At 49.1% G+C, this 17,857-nt stretch overlaps 1 protein-coding gene across 4 annotated transcripts; it reads right to left on the bottom strand.

Annotated features, from left to right (window-relative positions):
• Positions 1-3,496: 3,496 nt before the first annotated feature.
• Positions 3,497-15,052, bottom strand: LOC137349126 (zinc finger protein 239-like). Of its 4 annotated transcripts, XR_010969252.1 has the most exons (3): positions 13,957-14,850; positions 12,265-13,134; positions 3,497-3,520 (listed from the first exon to the last, which is right to left on the bottom strand). XR_010969252.1 is itself a non-coding variant. In XM_068014504.1 (2 exons), exon 2 carries the CDS (start codon positions 13,022-13,024, stop codon positions 12,416-12,418), a length of 609 nt encoding a protein of 202 aa, XP_067870605.1. In that variant the 5' UTR covers positions 13,025-13,134; positions 14,872-15,052; the 3' UTR covers positions 9,788-12,415. The 4 variants fall into 4 exon arrangements, 3 of the variants coding, with proteins under 3 accessions (XP_067870605.1, XP_067870606.1, XP_067870604.1); XM_068014504.1 differs by lacking the exons at positions 3,497-3,520; positions 13,957-14,850 and adding an exon at positions 14,872-15,052 and having other exon boundaries at positions 9,788-13,134; XM_068014505.1 differs by lacking the exons at positions 3,497-3,520; positions 13,957-14,850 and adding an exon at positions 14,964-15,045 and having other exon boundaries at positions 9,788-13,134.
• Positions 15,053-17,857: the final 2,805 nt, after the last annotated feature.

Here is a 17,857-nt window from a genome sequence, read left to right as displayed (position 1 = left end):
GAGGGAGGAGTTTTTCTCTCTATCGCAACTTTTCATCATTCTTGAAAACCTCGACTGGGTCACCTATTTAACCGTCTCTGCTCCAAGAGGAAACAGTCCAAACTTTTCAAACCTCCCCTGATCACTGAAGTCCCTCATCACGGATCACCTCCTGGTAAGCCTCCTCTCTTGCCTTTCCTCAAGTGTACTGTCTAGAATTGTCCACGATACTCCAGCTGAGACTTAACCAATGATTTATAAAGTTCGAGCATGATCTCTTTGCTTTTATATTCTATTCCTATATTTATAGACACAAGGAGGGGGGGGGGGGGGGTTGGTGTAGTGGTAATGTCACTAGACTAGTAATCCAGAGCCCAGGCTAATGCTCTGGGTACAGGGGTTTGAATTCCACCATGACAGATGGAGAAATTTGAATTCAATTAATAAAAAATGGAATTTTTTTTAAAAGCTAGTCTAATGGTGAACCATTGTCGATTGTTGTAAAAACCCATCTGGTTCACTCGTGTCCTTTCAGGAAAGAAATCTGCCGTCCTTACCTGGTCTGGCCTACATGTGACTCCAGACCCACAGCAATGTGGTTGACTCTTAAAATGCCCTCTGAAATGGCCCAGCAAGCCACTCAGTTCAAGGGAAGTTAGGGATGGACAATAAATACTGGCCTTGCCAGCGACGCCCACATCCCACAAACTAATAAAAAAGCGACCCATACGCTATTTTTAAATCACCTTGTCAATGTCCCACGCCACTTTTAGGGATTCGTGCAGATGGGCACCAAGGTGTCTCTGCTCATTTACACTTTTCAAAATTGGTGCATTTGATATTAGTCTTCCAAAAGTTCATTGCTTCGCACTTCTCCACGCTGAACTCAATCTGCCAGGGTGGGGGAGAGAGGATGGCACACAGGGCTGGAGTGCAAGAGAGGAGGAGGAGAACAGGGTGGGGCAAAGAGAGGGTGGAACACAGGGTGGGGGGAGGGCGAGAGAGGGTGGAACACAGTGTGGGGGAGGGGCGAGGGAGCGGGCGGAACATAGTGGAGAAGGGAGAGAGACGGTTCAGTGCAGGAGCAGGGGAGAGAGAGAGGGCAGACGGGAGGCTTCAGGTTTGAGAGTGTGTGGAGTACAGGGGACAGAGATTGCAGCCAAGGTGTGCAAGGGGAGTTTACTGTGCATGAGGGCTGGAAGATAGAGGGGAGCAGAAGTGGGAAAAAGGGCATGTCGTGCTTCGAACTCAAGATGGCAATCAGACTCTTCCGAAATACTGGGTATGAAACCTGTTTGTGTGTCCATGTCCTGTGTGGCCTCTGCTCCAGGGAACCAGCCACCATCTTGGTTGGGGAAGCAGAAGGGCACATGCACGGCCATCTTGGTGAGGGCACAGAGAGTGGGCGGGGCTTCAGCATCTGGGTGACCAGGAGAGAAAATCATTGACTCATTGATTTTATTCCGACTCTGCACACTGTCAGGCTTTGGGGAAAGAGCAGGGGAGTGGGACTAATTGGACAGCTCCTTCAAAGCGCCAGCACAAGCATGATGGGCCGAACGGCCTCTTGCGCTTTATTAATCTATGATTTTATTTTTCCAAAAATATACTTTAGTCATAAAATTTGTAAAGGCACATTACATAACAGTTCAACTTTGACATTACATAAAGTGCAATACAGATCGAGTTTCTTACAATACAGTACGTTGCATTCGGAGGTGCCTCCCTACACGTGTTACATTTACAATGTACATTTACATTTCATGTCAAACATTCTCGAGTGCATACAGCCCGAGAGGTTTTACATGGGTTCCAGCCCCTCGGTATACTATGGCCGGACGGCCTTACACAGTGGCCTTTTCCCATTGAGCCTCTGCGGCAGCTGCCCCAAGCTTTAGCGCATCCCTCAGCACATAGTCCTGGACCTTGGAATGTGCCAGTCTGCAACACTCGGTCATGGACAACTCTTTGCACTGGAAGACCAGCAAGTTTCAGGCAGACCAAAGAGCGTCTTTCACCAAGTTGATGGTCCTCCAGCAGCAGTTATGTTTATCTCAGTGTGCGTCCCTGGGAAGAGCCCACAGAGAACTGAAGTCTTACACTGTAGAGGCGTCACATATTTGTTGAAGAGATTCTCCTTCTCGGCAGACCCTCGGGATCGAGGATGACTTGCTTCGACTCCGGTTCGATGGGTTCCGAGATGGCTGATCACCCGTGATCTGCTGACTCTGCCGCATGAGGGGCAGGCGGTGCTTGAAGGTGAAGTTGGTGAGTAGTTTGGAGGTTTGTGCGCTCCCTGCGATGCCTCGACTTCGCCTCCGCATGTTCCCGATGAAATCCCTCAAGGTGTACGATGCCTTCCCGAGTGAGCTTCCTCCAGCTCAGACGGTCAGAGGCCAGGGACTCCCACGAGTTGACGGTAATGTCTGATCTTTTCAGGGATGGTTTGAAGACATCTCTAAAATGTTTCTGCTGTCCTCCTTGGCGTCTCCTGCTGTGACCAAGTTCTGAGTGGAACAGCTGCTTCGGGAGTCTGGTGTCAGGCGTGTGAATGATGTCCCGCCCAGGGGAGCTGGTTCTGGGTGATGAACACCCCCATGCTGGGCAGGTTGGCTTGGGAGAGGACGCTGCTGTTGGATTGCCTTTCCTGTCACAGGATTTGGAGGATCTTGCAGAGGCGCCTCTGGTGGTACGTCTCCAGTGCTTTGAGGTGCCTGATGTAGGTTCTCCAAGTCTCCAAAACATATAGGAGCTCCGGGAACACTGCTGCCCCAGTAAAGAATGATCTTAGTCTCGGGTTTGAGATCCTGATCCTCAAATACTCTTTTCCTCAGGCGGCCGAAGGCTGAGCCGGCACACTGTCTGTGAGGATGAACCTCACCATCTATGCCTGCTTCCGCTGAGAGAAAACTCCCAAAATATGGAAAATGGTTCACATTTTCCAGGATCTCGCCACTGATCTTGATTGATTCGGGGGCGCAGGGGGAGGGGGGGGGGGCGGCGTTGTGCTGTGGGAGCTAGTTGAAAGAGGACCTTTGTTTTCCGAGGGTCAAGTGAAAGACCCATTTTCTCACATGCTTCGGAGAAGGATTGGTCAATGCTCTGGAGCTCAGTTTCAGAGTGAGCGCACGTGCAAGTGCCATCTGCTAACTGAAGTCCGGCAACTCAAGTCGGGAGTGATTTCGGTTTTGGATTGAAGGCAGTGTAGGTTGAACAGTTTCCCGTCTGTTCTGTAGATTATCTCCGCGCTAGCGGACAGTTTGCTGGAGCTGATGTGCAGCATTGCAGCGAGGAAAATGGAGAAGAGGTTTGGTGTGATGACACAGCATTGCTTGACCCCGGTCTTGACTGAGATAGGGTGGTTCCGTTGTTGTGGATCATGGCTCGCATGTCATCGTGGAGTAGACGGAAGATGGTGACAAACTTCTGAGGGCAGCCAAATTCGAGCTTATGGAAGCTCCATAAACCACATTGCCAGGCAAGCCCTCCACCGGCCAAGAATGAGGAAAATTAATTTTGCCACATGAACATTGATTTTAAACTATTGTTGAAGAAAGAACTTGCTTTAAAAAACAATTGGAGACTTTGGCTGGAGAGATACATTAGCATATCAACAGACAAGTACTTCAAAGAACAAAGGAGCTATTCCCTGCTCCAGGTTAATCCACAATGGACTTTTGATTACCAGACGTTGAAGGTAGAAAGGCTAGCATTTCAGGTTAACTGCTAAGAAGGCCGAATACACAAATAGACGTGGTCGGACTAGTTTGGTCACATAACTGGCTGACTGTTGGAGTTTTTTTGAATTTGAACTTCCAACAGGGATTTTGAAATCAGAAAGCTGTTTTCTCTTACACTGAGAACACCTCTCTCCTGTCTGCTCTCATCTCGCTCTCACCAGCTTCAGAAACCATTGAAGACACATGAACCCCAAGAGAGAAAAGTCTCCTACAGTGAACAAGGTTTAAGAAGAATACTGGGCCCCAACGAAAAGCAAGATTGACAAAAGGACAACAGTGAGCTCGAAGCACAGTAAACAAGAAACTCTTCTGATATTGCCTCAAACCTCTCCATTTTATTTTCCTTCTCTTTTCTGTCTCTATTTGCATGTGCGTGCTCGTGTGGGCACGTCATATATCCATAGGCGTTAACCGTATTAGAGTTTAAGTTTAAGGTTTAATAAATTTCACTTTTCTTCTTTAAACCTAAGAAAGCCTGTTTATGCACATTTCTTTGCCTTATAATTGGAAAGTGGTAAACAAGGATTCACCAAAGGGGGATCTTAAAACACGGTGTGTTTAAAATTAAACCCTTTTACAATAAGACCAGGTGAAGGCTAAAAGGGACCCCCTAGACACCTTTCTCCCCAGTCATAACACACATTGGTTGAGAAGAATATCACACTCGGTGTTAACAGAGTGGCAGCTCCTGTGTCGCTGATATTGATAGGGCGTATATTATGCAGATGGCACACAAGACCCCATAACTGGATCCTATTCCGTTCCATGTTCTGTGCAGTAACAAGGCTCCTCGAAATAGGTTAACTATAATATTAATGGCTTTTGGAGCGATTAATGTAATTTATACAGGGTCCAGCACAACCTCAGGAGGTTCCCAAAGCACTTTATCACTCATGAAGCACGTTTGAAGGGTGGTCACTCTGCTCCTGTAGGAAAACCCCGGCAGCCAATTTTCGCCCAGCAAGATCCCACATACACCAAAGCGATAATGGCTGGAACATGATGTCAGTTATGCTATCAGAACACTGAGCCTATGAACAGCCCAGGGTGGGAATCCAAACATTCCCATTAGGTCAATTATTTCATAGAATCACATCGCGTCTGCAGCACAAATCATTCAGACCCAACCGGTCCGCGCCGGTGTTTATGCTCGACACGAGCCTTCTCCCGCTCCTTTCTCATCTCCCCCAATCAACATTTTTAAGAATTCTTTCATGGGATGTGAGCGTCGCTGGGAATTTTGCTCATCCCTAATTTCCCTCGAGAAGGTGGTGGTGAGCTGCCTTCGTGAACTGAGCTGCCACTAGTCTATGATTCTATGGCTTTTGTTGTTAGTGCCTGAATTATCACCCAACACCTTGCATTTATCTGGAGACTTAAACAAAATAAAACGTCCCAGGGCACTTCACAGGAGCGTTATAAAACAAATTCTGACACTGAGCCGCATAAGGGGATATTCGGACAAAAGACAAAAAGCTTAGTCTAAGAGGTCGGTTTTAAGGAGTATCTTAAAGGAGGAGAGAGAGGCGGAGAGGTTTAGGGAGGGAATTCCAGAGCTCTGGGCCCAGGCAGTTGAAGGCACGGCCGCCAATGGCGGAGTGATTAAAATCGGGGGATGCTCAAGAGGCCGGAATTAGAGGAGCGCAGAGATCTCGGAGGGTTGTGGGGCTGGAGGGAATTATAGAGATAGTTGGGGTGGGGAGGGGTGTAAGAATCCTTGTCATTGAAGATGGCAGGACAGGTTGAGAGAGCAGTTAATAAAGCATACAGTATCCTGGGCTTTATTAATAGAGTACAAGAGCAAGGAAGTTATGCTGAACTTGTATAAGACACTAGTTCGGCCTCAACTGGAGTATTGCATCCAGTTCTGGGCAACGCACTTTAGGAAAGACGTGAGGGCGTTGGACAGAGAACAGAAAAGATTCACGAAAATGGTTCCAGGGATGAGGAACTTCAGTTTTGAAGACAGATTGGAGAATTGTTTTCCTTGGAGAAGAGAAGACTGAGAGGTGATTTGATAGAGGTATTCAAAATCATGAGGGGGTCTGGACAGAGTAGATAGGGAGAAACCGTTCCCACTCGTGAAAGGATCGAGAACACGAGGGCACAGATTTAAAGTATTTGGTGAGAGAAGCAAAAGTGACATGAGGGAAAACTTTTTCACGCAGCGAGTGGTTAAGGTCTGGAATGTGCTGCCTGAGAACGTGGTGGAGGCAGGTTCAATTGAAGCATTCAAAAGGGAATTAGACAGTTGTATGTGAAGGGAAAATATGCAGGGTTATGGGGAGAAGGTGGGGGAATGGAACTTAGTGAATTGCTCTTTCGGAGAGCCGGTGCGGACACGACGGGCCGAATGGCCTCCTTCTGCACTGTAACAATTCTGTGATTCTGAATCCTGAGGAATCCCTATCTTGGGTTCTCCTGCTAATTAACGAGAACTGACTTAAATACTAAGAATGACTGCGCACTTCATTAATTTTCATTCTGACACTTAATCAGATACCAAAATATTTTATTCCTGTTTGTGACACGCTCTGAGTAAAGACGGTTTAAAGGTGATCAGACGGGAAATTGTGCCTTGGGCCTTGACAGACCAAATGCTTCATTAGCCCAGAAGGTGTAAAAGAAGATAAACGGTGAGCAAGTGAAGACGAGAAACACTCCGGCAGATATCCTGCGCAGCACGAAAACAGACAGCTTCTTGTGTGGGGACAGAGGAGATAAACCTCCTCACACAGTCCCAGATGTAGCTACACAGACAAAATAAATGGGTGCCAGGGCCACTGTTTGGCCCAGTGCCAGCACTGGAATGATTACAAGCTGATAGGTGTTGCAGAGTGGGAAGTAGATTATTGATTGGATTGAAATGGTCTCCATAGACTTTGCTGTGTAAAAACGCATTAAAAAAATGGGGATTTTATTCAGGGGGAGAAGAGGATTTCCCGCCAGGAGAGCAGGTATTCAACTAGGGAAAGTATCTGGCGAGAGGAGGTTCAGGATCACCTCACAGGACGGGGTCAGCAATGGGTCCACACATGTACGTGCCGCATTGACTGGCAGGACCAGGGAATGATTACGTGGAGATTACGCTTTGAACCCACAGCGTAATAGTAATGCTGCTGCTTCGCTTTAATATTACTGTTCAAACACTAGCATGTGTAAAGTCTTATTTATACTGAATAAAATATAACCACCGTCACCGATAAGGATTATGACTTCGAATCACTTCAGAATTTGGAAAATGGGATAAAGGGATTCCAACAAGGCTGGGTGGGGGGGGGGCCGTGAGCCCATGGAGGGATTTGAAAGCAAGGATGAGAATTTTCAAATTGAGGCGCTACCACTACCAACAGTGTAAAACGCTGGAGTGTAGGGACTGGAATAGGCCATTCAGCCCCTCAGGCCTGCTCTGTCAGTCAGTTAGATGGCGGTTGATCTGAAACTCCATTCACCCACCTTAGCCCCATAACCCCTTGATACCCTTACCCAACAAAAATCTATCCATCTCAATCTTGAAACGTTCGACTGTCACCAAGCATCCGTAACCTTTCGAGGAAGAGAATTCCAGATTTACACTAACCTCCGTGTGGAAAAAAAAAGTCTCTCCTAAATGGTCCAGCACTAATTTTAAGATTAAACCACCCTCCTCCCCTTGTTCAGGTTCCGTCACCCCTTTATGCATTTGAGGGGGAAGCCAGAGGGAGAAAGTAATAGAAGGATCTGTTGACAGGGCTTGATAAAGAAGGGCTGGGAGGATGCTTGTGTAGGAGCATAAACGCTAGCATGGACCACTTGGGCCAAATGGCCCGTTTCTGTGTTGTGCAGGAGCGAAGACCACAACCCAGCTCAGCTTTCCAACACCTCTCTAGAAGACCCTGAGGAGTCCACTTTGTCAACTCATCTCCTCTCCTGTCGTTGAGAAAAAGCCTGCTCAATCAATTCTCAACGCCGCCTGAAAAGAACTGCTCTAAAAGATCCCAGTGACCTGTCTACGTGTACTCGGATGCCAAAGTGCATGCCAGTTTTGGAAACACAAAATATGTTTCTCTGTTACTTTTAAACGCCTCGATCAGATCAACCCTCAATCTTCTACACTCGAGGAAATGCAAGCCTAGTCTGTGCATCCTGTCCTCACCATGTAACCCATTTCACCCTGGTACCATTCTGGTGAATCTGCTCTGCACCCAAGGCCGATATATCCTTTCTGAGGTGCAGCAGCCCAGAATTGAAACAGTTTTCCAGATAGGGCACTGACCAGAGCTCTGTACCGCTGAAGCAGAACTTCCACCCTTTTGTAATCCAACCCCTCGAGATAAAGGCCGACATCCCAATAGCCTTTACAGTCCCTTTTTGTATCTGCGCAGTAGCTTTTAGTTATTTTGTGTACCTGGACGCCCAAGTGCCTTTTACTTCACCACAGTTCTTAATCTTTCACCACAAAGTAACGAAGCCAATTTATCTCTCTCCAATTCAAAGTGGGTGAGCTCACACTTTCCCACATTGAACTGCCACACATTTTGCCCACTCACTTAATCTATGTCCCTTTACAACTTGTCTCATCTATACAACTTACTGTGCCATCAAATCTACACTAAAACGGGACTTCTTTTTATGCATTCCTGGGATGTGGGCAGCACTGGCCAGGCCAGCATTTATTACCCATCCCTAATTGCCCTTGAGAAGGTGGTGGTGAGCTGCCTTCTTGAACCGCTGCAGTCCATGTGGGTGTAGGTACACCCACAGTGCTGTCAGGAAGGGAGTTCCAGGATTTTGACCCAGTGACAGTGAAGGAACGGTGATATAGTTCCAAGTCAGGATGATGTGTGGCTTGGAGGGGAACTTGCAGGTGGTGGTGTTCCCATGCATCTGCTGCCCTTGTCCTTCTAGGTGGTAGAGGTTGTAGATTTGGAAAGTGCTGTCTAAGGAGCCTTATGTGTTGCTGCAGTGCATCTTGTAGATGGTACACACTGCTGCCACTGTGCGTCAGTGGTAAAGGGAGCGAATGTTTGTGGATGGGGGACCAATCAAGCGGGCTGCTTTGTCCTGGATGGTGTCGAGCTTCTTGAGTGTTGTTTAGTTTAGAGATACAGCACTGAAACATGCCCTTCGGCCCACCGAGTCTGTGCCGACCATCAACCACCCATTTATACTAATCCTACACTAATTCCATATTCCTACCACATCCCCACCTGTCCCTATATTTCCCTACCACCTACCTATACTAGGGGCAATTTATAATGGCCAATTTACCTATCAACCTGCAAGTCTTTGGCATGTGGGAGGAAACCGGAGCACCCGGAGGAAACCCACGCAGACACAGGGAGAACTTGCAAACTCCACACAGGCAGTACCCAGAATTGAACCCGGGTCGCTGGAGCTGTGAGGCTGCGGTGCTAACCACTGCGCCACCCTTGTTGGAGCCGAACCCATCCAGGCAACAGGAGAGTATTCCATCACACTCCTGACTTGTGCCTTGTAGATGGTGGACAGGCTTTGGAGAGTCAGGAGATGAGTTACTCACCGCAGGTTCCTAGCCTCTGACCTGCTCTTGTAGTCACAGTATTTATATGGCGACTCCAGTTCAGATCCTGGTCAATGGTGGCTCCCAGGATGTTAATAATGGGGGATTCAGCGATAGTAATGCCATTGAATGTCAAGGGGAGATGGTTAGCTTCTCTCTTGTTGGAGACGGTCATTGCCTGGCACTTGCTTGGCGCGAATGTTACTTACCACTTTTCAGCCCAAGCCTGGATATTATCCCGGTCTTGCTGCATTTCCACACAGACTGCTTCAGTATCTGAGGAGTCGGACTTGTATAAATACAAATTGCTGTAAAGTAACTTTTACAAGTTATTGTAAAATAAGTTTAGCCTGTTAACAGGCTGGCATTATCCTGGGTTACTGTTCCAAATTACGGGGAGTGATTTGAAATGATAGAATTACAGAGAAGTACAGGACAAGAAGCAGCCATTTGGCCCATCGAGTCTCTGCCAGCTCTTTCGAAGAGCAGTCTAGTTAGTAAAACCCCCCCCCCCCCCACCCCACCGCTCTTTCCCCATATGATCGCAATTATTTCTCCTTCAGGTACGTATCCAATTCCCTTTTGAAAGCTACCACTGAACCTGTTCCACTAGGCCATCGGGCAGTGCATTTCAAATCCCAACCATTCGATGCGTTCAAAAAAAACTTTTCCTCCTGCCGCCGCTGGTTCTTTTCCCAATCGCCCTAATTGCAGGGATATGGGGAAACAGCAAAGGGTGCGGGTCTAATTTCAAAAGAGCTAGTGCAGACCCGCTGGGCCAAATTCCCCCTCCCCTCCTGTCCCCCCTTCAGTGTTGAACTATTCAATCGTAGCTTTCATCGGGGAATTGGATAATTATCTGAAGAGAAAAGATTTTCAGGGCTACGGGGAAACGGCAGGGGGGGAGCGGGACCAGCTTTTTGCAGAGAGCCAGCACGGAGGCGACTGGCCGCATGGCCTCCTCCAGTGTTGTAACCATTCCGTGACTTAAATACCTCCTCACAATTTGGAAATAAGATTGCGTTTCACGCCAAGACTACATATTTCATCCGCAATCAACCAGTTTGTGGGCTTCACCTTAGTGCAGTGTTTATCAACGCGCAAGCAGGGAGAGGCAAAACACAGGCACAGAACGCGCAAAGGAGTCTTATTGTCACTGCCCCTGACTCACACAGCTGTATAACCAGATAAGGGGCAGTAAAGCACTGGTTTATGGCTTCAGCTGAAGCACAATGGCCAATTCTGGCCATCACGCTTTAGGATGCAGGTTAACGCCTTGGAGAGGGTGCAGCAGAGACTTACTGGACTGGTTATGCAGATAGACTGGAGAAGCTGGGGGTGTCCTCCTTAGGGCAGAGAAGGCTGAGGGGAGGTTTGTTAGAAGTGCTCAAAATCACAAAGGGATTTGATAGAATAAATAAGGAGAAACTGTTCCCAGCGGAGGAAGGGTCAATGACAGGAGGGCACAGAGTTAAGGTCATCGGCGACAAAAAACAGAGGCGACATGAGGAAAACAAATGTACGCAGTGAGTTGTTGTGATCTGGAGTGTGCTGCCTGATAGGAAGCAGATTCAGAAATAACTTGCAGAAGGGAATTGGGTAAATACTTGAAGGGGAAAAATTTGCAGGAATATGGGAACAGAGAAGGGGAGTGGGATTAGTTGGGTAGATTTTTCAAAGAGCCAGCACAGGCACGATGGGCCAAATGGCCTCCTTCTGAGTGGTATGAAAGTAACCTCCTTATCGTGGTCATGGAGTGACTGATGACACTGAATCCAACAGAATATCAAGTACAGATATGAAATTTGTAATAGCCAGGTATCAAAAGCCACGATATGAAACACACAACAGCCATCACTGACTAGAGTATTGCATCCAATTCCGGGCATCACAGTTTAGGAAGTCTGTCAAAGCCTTGGAGAGCGGAGATTTACTAGAACGGTGAGGGACTTCAGTTACGTGGAGAGACTGGAAAAGCTGGGGCTGATCAGCAGATCAGAGCAGAGAAGGTGAAAGCAGAATTTAACGGAGGTGTTCAAAATTGTGAGGGATTGCGAAAGAAAAAAATAAGGAGAAACCGTTTCCACTGGCAAGGAGGATCAGTGACCAGAGGCCACAGATGTAAGATAGGATTATGGGAAATAGGAGCAGGAGTACGCCATTCGGCCCGTCGAGCCTGCTCCGCCGTCTTAACAGATCTTGGCTGATCATCTACCTCTATGCCATTTTTCCCCACTATCCCCATACCCCTTGATGTCGTACACTTATAGCAAAGGAACCAGAGGGGCGATGAAGTGATTGATCTTTTTAACGCAACATGTTGTAATGATCTGGAATGCGCGGCCTGCAAGTGTGGCAGAAGCAGATTCAATAGCAACCTACGAAAGGGGTCACTTTCAAAAATACTCGAAAAGCAAAAATGTACAGGGCAGGTGTGCGGGACTAACTTTTCAGCTCATATCCAGTATTCACTCTCGATTGGTCAGTAGTACAGTCCGCTTGCTAATACTCAGTGCTGCATCGCTTGGAAAACGGCGCCTAGGAGTTAAGGGAGGCACAAAGTAGGAAATGGTGCCCCAGAGGGATTCGTGTGTTCAGATGTTAACCAGTGGAACCTTTCGGACACTCAATTATAGATTTTGTACCAAAGTCTCATTTCGGACTGAAGGGAAAGTTCATCATTTTCTTGTGAAATAATTTCAGCCAAGAGCCCCTGAATTAAGTGGGAGGAGGAATATCCAAGACAGGGCTCTTAAAGGGACCTGCAACCCCAAGGAGTCACCAGTTAGCTCTCACCTTACACAGTCAGTTATAGAGTGGAAATGCTCAGCAGGTCCGGCAGCATCTGTGGAACGAGAAACAGAGTTAACGTTTCAGGTCTGTGACCTTTCACTTGGATCGGTCCGTCAAACTCCGCTTCTCTCTCCGCAGATGCTGCCGGACCTCTTGAGCATTTCCAGCATTTTCCCTTTTTATTTCAGATCTCCAGCATCTGCAGCATTTTGCTTTTGTACTCGGTCTTACCTTAGTTACTTCAAGGCCTCTATAAAAGGCAGATTTTATCCGACGTTTTTGCACAGTACTAAATTGGAGCCCAGTTACAGGGGTGAACACGAGCAAAGGCAAAAGCCCCAACTGTCAGAGTGAACATGGCAGCAGAATGCAACCCCTGCAGTCACTTGTGAACTTGCTGGTGTCTCAGCAAGTGGGATGACTGAGTGAATCCCTTCTCGCACTTGGAGCAGGTGAACTGTCTCTCCTCAGTGTGAATGCTTTGGTGTCGCTGCAGGTGGCTCAGGTGCTTGAAGCTCTTCCCACAGTGAGAGCAGCTGAATGGCCTGTGCCCAGCATGACAGCGCTGGTGAGTCCTCAGCTCCTCGGAGTTTGGAAAGCTCTTCCCGCAATCAGAAGATTTAAAAGGTCTCTCGTCGGCGTGAACTCGCCGGTGTGTCTGCAGGCTGGATGACTGAGTGAATCCCTTCCCACACACGGAGCAGGGGAACGGCCTCTCCCCAGTGTGAACTCGCTGGTGTCTCAGCAGGCTGGATGACCGATTGAATCCCTTCCCACACACGGAGCAGGTGAACGGCCTCTCCCCAGTGTGAACTCGCTGGTGTGCCAGCAGGGTGGATGACTGAGCAAATCCCTTCCCACACACAAAGCAGATGAATGGTCTTTCCCCAGTGTGAATGCGTCGATGAATTTTCAGCTTAGACGAGTAATTGAATCTCTTCCCACAGTCGCCACATTTATATTTTCCCACCCTGGTGGTGACGCTGTTCATTCTTTCCACGTTCAAAGGCCGATGATATTCAGGTCCTGATGACTCTTGTCAGATCTTGGCATGTTGTTCGGTTTGAGCTTCCTGTCTGCAAATCCTCCCCTTCTTATAGCCTGCAAAGCAAGAAAAGGAAAGATAAAGGTTCCGATGAAGGGTCACTGACCTGAAACATTAACTCTGCTTCTCTCTCCACAGATGCTGCCAGACCTTCTGAGTATTTCCAGCATTTCTTGTTTTTATTTAAGAAAAGGAAAGACTTGCATTTATATAGCACCTTTCATGACCTCAGGAGGTCCCAGAGTGCTTTACAGCCAATGAAGTCCCTTTTGAAGTGTATCCACTGTTGCAATGTAGGAAACAGAGCAATTTGCACACAGCAAGCTCCCACAAACAGTAATGTGATAACGACCTGGGTTTTTCTTTGAGTGATTTTGGTTGAAGGATAAATATTGGCCCCAGAACAACAAGGAGAACTCCCCCCTTGCTCTTTTTTTTTAGTTTTAGAGATACAGCACTGAAACAGGCCCTTCGGCCCACCGAGTCTGTGCCGAACACCAACCACCCATTTATACTAATCCTACACTAATCCCATATTCCTGCCACATCCCAACCTGTCCCTATATTTCCCTACCACCTACCTATACTAGGGGCAATTTATAATGGCCAATTTACCTACCAACCTTTTGGCTGTGGGAGGAAACCGGAGCACCCGGAGAAAACCCACGCAGACACAGGGAGAACTTGCAAACTCCACACAGGCAGTACCCAGAATTGAACCCGAGTCGCTGGAGCTGTGAGGCTGCGGTGCTACCCACTGCGCCGCCCTTGTTGGAGCCGAACCCATCCAGGCAACAGGAGAGTATTCCATCACACTCCTGACTTGTGCCTTGTAGATGGTGGACAGGCTTTGGAGAGTCAGGAGATGAGTTACTCACCGCAGGTTCCTAGCCTCTGACCTGCTCTTGTAGTCACAGTATTTATATGGCGACTCCAGTTCAGGCCCAAGTGCCTTCTTCAAGTAGTGGCCATGGGGTCTTTTGTGTCCACCTGTGAGGGCAAACTTAATGTCTCATTGCAAAGACAGCACCTCTGAAGGTGCGGCACTCGCCCTATCGGGGCCGGTGCCAGAGCGTTGGCCTAGATTACAGACTCGGGTCTCTGGAGTGGGCTAAAAGGCGCTTATATAAAAAAAAATCATAACTAGCTGCCCTCTGATCAAACCACCAGCACAGCTATTTGACCACAGGGGCATCAATCATTAGCCTGGGTCACAGGGTAACACCCAAGAGCAGGACCCTGGGTCGGCTGCTTATCTCTGATGAGTCCCCAGACACATTGAGGCCAATCGTCGCATCCTGACAAACTACAGTGGCTGCAGCTCTCTGGCAACAGGCACCAAGGGCCGATTTGCCTCCTTCCGTGCTGCCTCATTCCAAGACTGAGATCGGGGTTAGTTTAGCACAGGCCAGTCACCTTGGCATTTGCCGGTCCATTGGGCAGCCTATTTTCAAGGGAATTGGGGGGTTGGGTGGGGTTTAGGTAAACTTTAAAACAAACATCCTCATGCCTTTAAGCGAAGCCTTCACCAGTCAGTGCAAAAATAAAATGAGCAAAGCTTAAAAATCAAGCCAGTGAAATAGATTTTTTTTAAAAATGAAGACACTTTAAAAAGGTCAACAAACAGGTTTACAGCCATTTAACAAAGTACAAAAGACTATCCAACAGGCCAAGCTGGAGGTCATTATTCCCCCTCCTCTTCTCCCAGCTTTGTTTTAAACACCTGAAACTAATGATAAATCTCCAATTAAAATAAAAATTGTATTTAGTCACAGAGGATAAAGGGTTGGCACCTTCACGCAAGGCCCGATCTTTTTAGTTCCTTTACAGAAAAAAAAATCCAATGTAATGTTTGGATGTAAAGATTTTTTTTAAAAATCCCCACCCCGAACTTTAAAGAGGCCGAAATGGGAGCCCTGTGTTGTGTTTTGAGTCGGGCGACAATGTCAACGCCAAGGCCTTCACCCTGGCAACGGGCCTGGCCAGGTTGGTGGCGGCGCAAGCATCAGCAGGGCGCATGCGCCGACCACCGTGGGTGGGGGGGAAGGCCGCATGCGCGGTCATCTCGGGGCGGGCGGGACCAGGACGCATGCGTGGGCCATGGGAACGCCCCCTTCTCGCCCCAAAGAGGGCGCCGGGCGCATGCGCGGCCATCTGGGCGCGGGCGACAGAGAATGGTCGGTTCTTCAGGGTCCCAGGAGATTAACGACCAAACCTCCACCCATCCACCCTCCAGCAGCGGGTTCGGAGGCGGTGGCGGTGGCGGAGGGACGCCGTGCCCATCACCTACCTGCACCTACTGCTATTTTACCAGCGGCGGGTGGGGGAGGGGAGATGGCAAGTGGCCCGCCCGCCCGCCCGCCCGCCCTTAGGCCAATTGAGGCCTCTTCCCGCCGCCGTGCCTGGTATTTTATCAGAAGCGGACGGGGGCTTCGGCACCTGGGGAGGCCGCCCAGTCATACCCTGGCGTCCTCTTTGTGGGCTGGGCATCCCGTGCCCCACGGTGGGTTCCCCCTCCCCATTCATCAGTTGCTGCTCCCTGGCTAAAACTATTGCCCTGCTCTGCATTCATACTCACCAACGTCCCCCAACCCCACCACCACCACCACCTCACCGGGGCCTAGCCGATCCCCACTTACCAATTTGGAGGCCGGCGTCCATCATTCGGCTTCTTGCTGGGTGCTGACCCAACAGCAGCCTTCGCCACCACCCCCGGTGGCACTGCCAGGGCCGAAGAGCTGCTGGCCCACTCAGGTGGGACTCCTTGCCTCAGAGGGGTGGAAGACCCGACCCGAGGCCAATTAAAGGGCCCGGGACACGCAAAATAGCAGCAGGGGCCGCCACCTCCCCATTATACTCTGACCCATTGCATCTACCCAGTGGAACCCTTTCATAATTTTAAACACATCTCTCTCAGGTCAACTCCCTCAGCCTTTTTTCAAAAGGAAGCAGGTGTGGAGATTTTGAGCAGTCGGTTCAGGGCATCCAGTAGAGTTTTCCTTCCATTTGTGAAATGTGTTTCCTGCTGCGTCGCAAAGGGTACTTCGGAGGACAGGCAGTTTTTAAACACTGGAATGCAAAACCTATTACTTTATGGCTAGATTGGAGCTGTGCCTTTTTAAGGCACAGTGTGGTAAATCGGCAGCAAACCCTCCCCTTAATTACAGATTCATTGCTCTGAGGCAAGCCAAGTACTTCTGTAAATGAGCAAAGCAAAACTAAAGCAAAACTAAACCTCCACCTGACTGGAGGAGAGCCAATTCCGGCAGGTGGGCTGGAAACAAATACAGGCCGGGGAGACAGTCAATGAGCAATGACAGGTCCTCGAGAGGGAGATACTTCAGGCACAAACCAAAACAGATCCCCATAAAGAGGAAAGACGGGGCATCGGAAGCTAGAGCTCCCTGGATGGCATAGGAAGTAGAGGTTAAAATAAAGCAGGAAAAGGAGATTTGTGCCAAATGTCGGGCGGAACGCCGTTGAAATGCAGGCAGAATACAGACGGCTGAATCCCGCGAGCCCATCGTGGGTCCCGGCGTCCGATCAAAACACCGGGTGGCCCCACGGTTTAGCGATTTTCCTCTGGGCTGCAAGGGAAAGGTGGGAGGTCCTCTTTCCAAGGGATGGTGAGAAGAGGTCCTCCCGCTTGTGCAAGCGAGCCTGGATGTTGAGAGCGCAGAAGAGATCACAGAGTTGTAACAGTGCAGAAGGAGTCTACTCAGCCCATCGTGTCCGCTCCTGCTCTCCGAAAGAGCAACTCATTCAGTTCCATTCCCCTGCCTTCTCCCCATAACCCTGCACATTCTTCCTTTTCATATAACAGTCTAATTCCCTTCTGAATGCTTCAATTGAACCTGCCTCCACCGCACTCTCAGGCAGCACATTCCTGACCTTAACCACTCGCTGCGTGAAAAAGTTTTTCCTCATCTCGCCTTTGCTTCTCTTCCCGACTACTTTAAATCTGTGCCCTCTCGTTCTCGATCCTTTCACGAGTGGGAACAGTTTCTCTCTATCTACTCTGCCCACTCCCCTCGTTATTTTGAGTACCTCAATCAAATCACCTCTCAGCCTTCTCTTCAAGGAAAACAGTCCTAACTCATCCAAACTATCTTCATAACTGACGTTCTTCATCCCTGGAACCATTCTCGTGAACTGTTTCTGTGCTCTCTCCAATGCCCTCCCGTCTTTCCTTAAGTGCCAGCAGCCACCCCCAGAACTGGGTCCACTGTCGCGAGAGCGCCAACAACCTCCTTCACTCCGATAAGGTGAGTCCCCCATACCTTCTCATCTTTGAGGCTTGCTTGTGGCTATGCGGGAGGGAGCGTGACATGGGAAGCGAGTATCCGCAAAGGTGATGGCAAGGGTTGGGGGGAGGGGGATGAGGCATCACCACATCCTGGCTGATGCATGGCGGCTTCTCGGTGACAGGCCGCCTTCTTCCACAGCTCAGTCCCTTTTACGTCCCCCGAGAGCAGACGTGGAGAGAAAGCTGTGCAGGAAACCCCATCAAGGGGGATGAGGGGCTGCCTCTAGCGTACCTGCTCTGTTGCTCTTCCTGCAAAGCCTGACGACATCCCTCTTTCCACTTGCAGGACAAACGGGCGCACAACACCAGGGAGACCTCGAGGACTGGCAGAGGGATCCCTGATCTTCGCCCTCTAACGGTGCCTGAGGAATAGGAGGCTCTGGAGGTAGCGGGGGCCCCAGAATAGCTGGTTCAGTCGCGGACGGTGAGACTGGAGTGCCAGCACAAGAGAGTGAGGATTGTGTTCGTGTGAT

This window comes from Heterodontus francisci, chromosome 34 (genome assembly GCF_036365525.1).
Source record: "Heterodontus francisci isolate sHetFra1 chromosome 34, sHetFra1.hap1, whole genome shotgun sequence".
Classification (NCBI taxonomy): domain Eukaryota; kingdom Metazoa; phylum Chordata; class Chondrichthyes; order Heterodontiformes; family Heterodontidae; genus Heterodontus; species Heterodontus francisci.
This window is presented reverse-complemented; position numbering and strand designations above follow the sequence as displayed.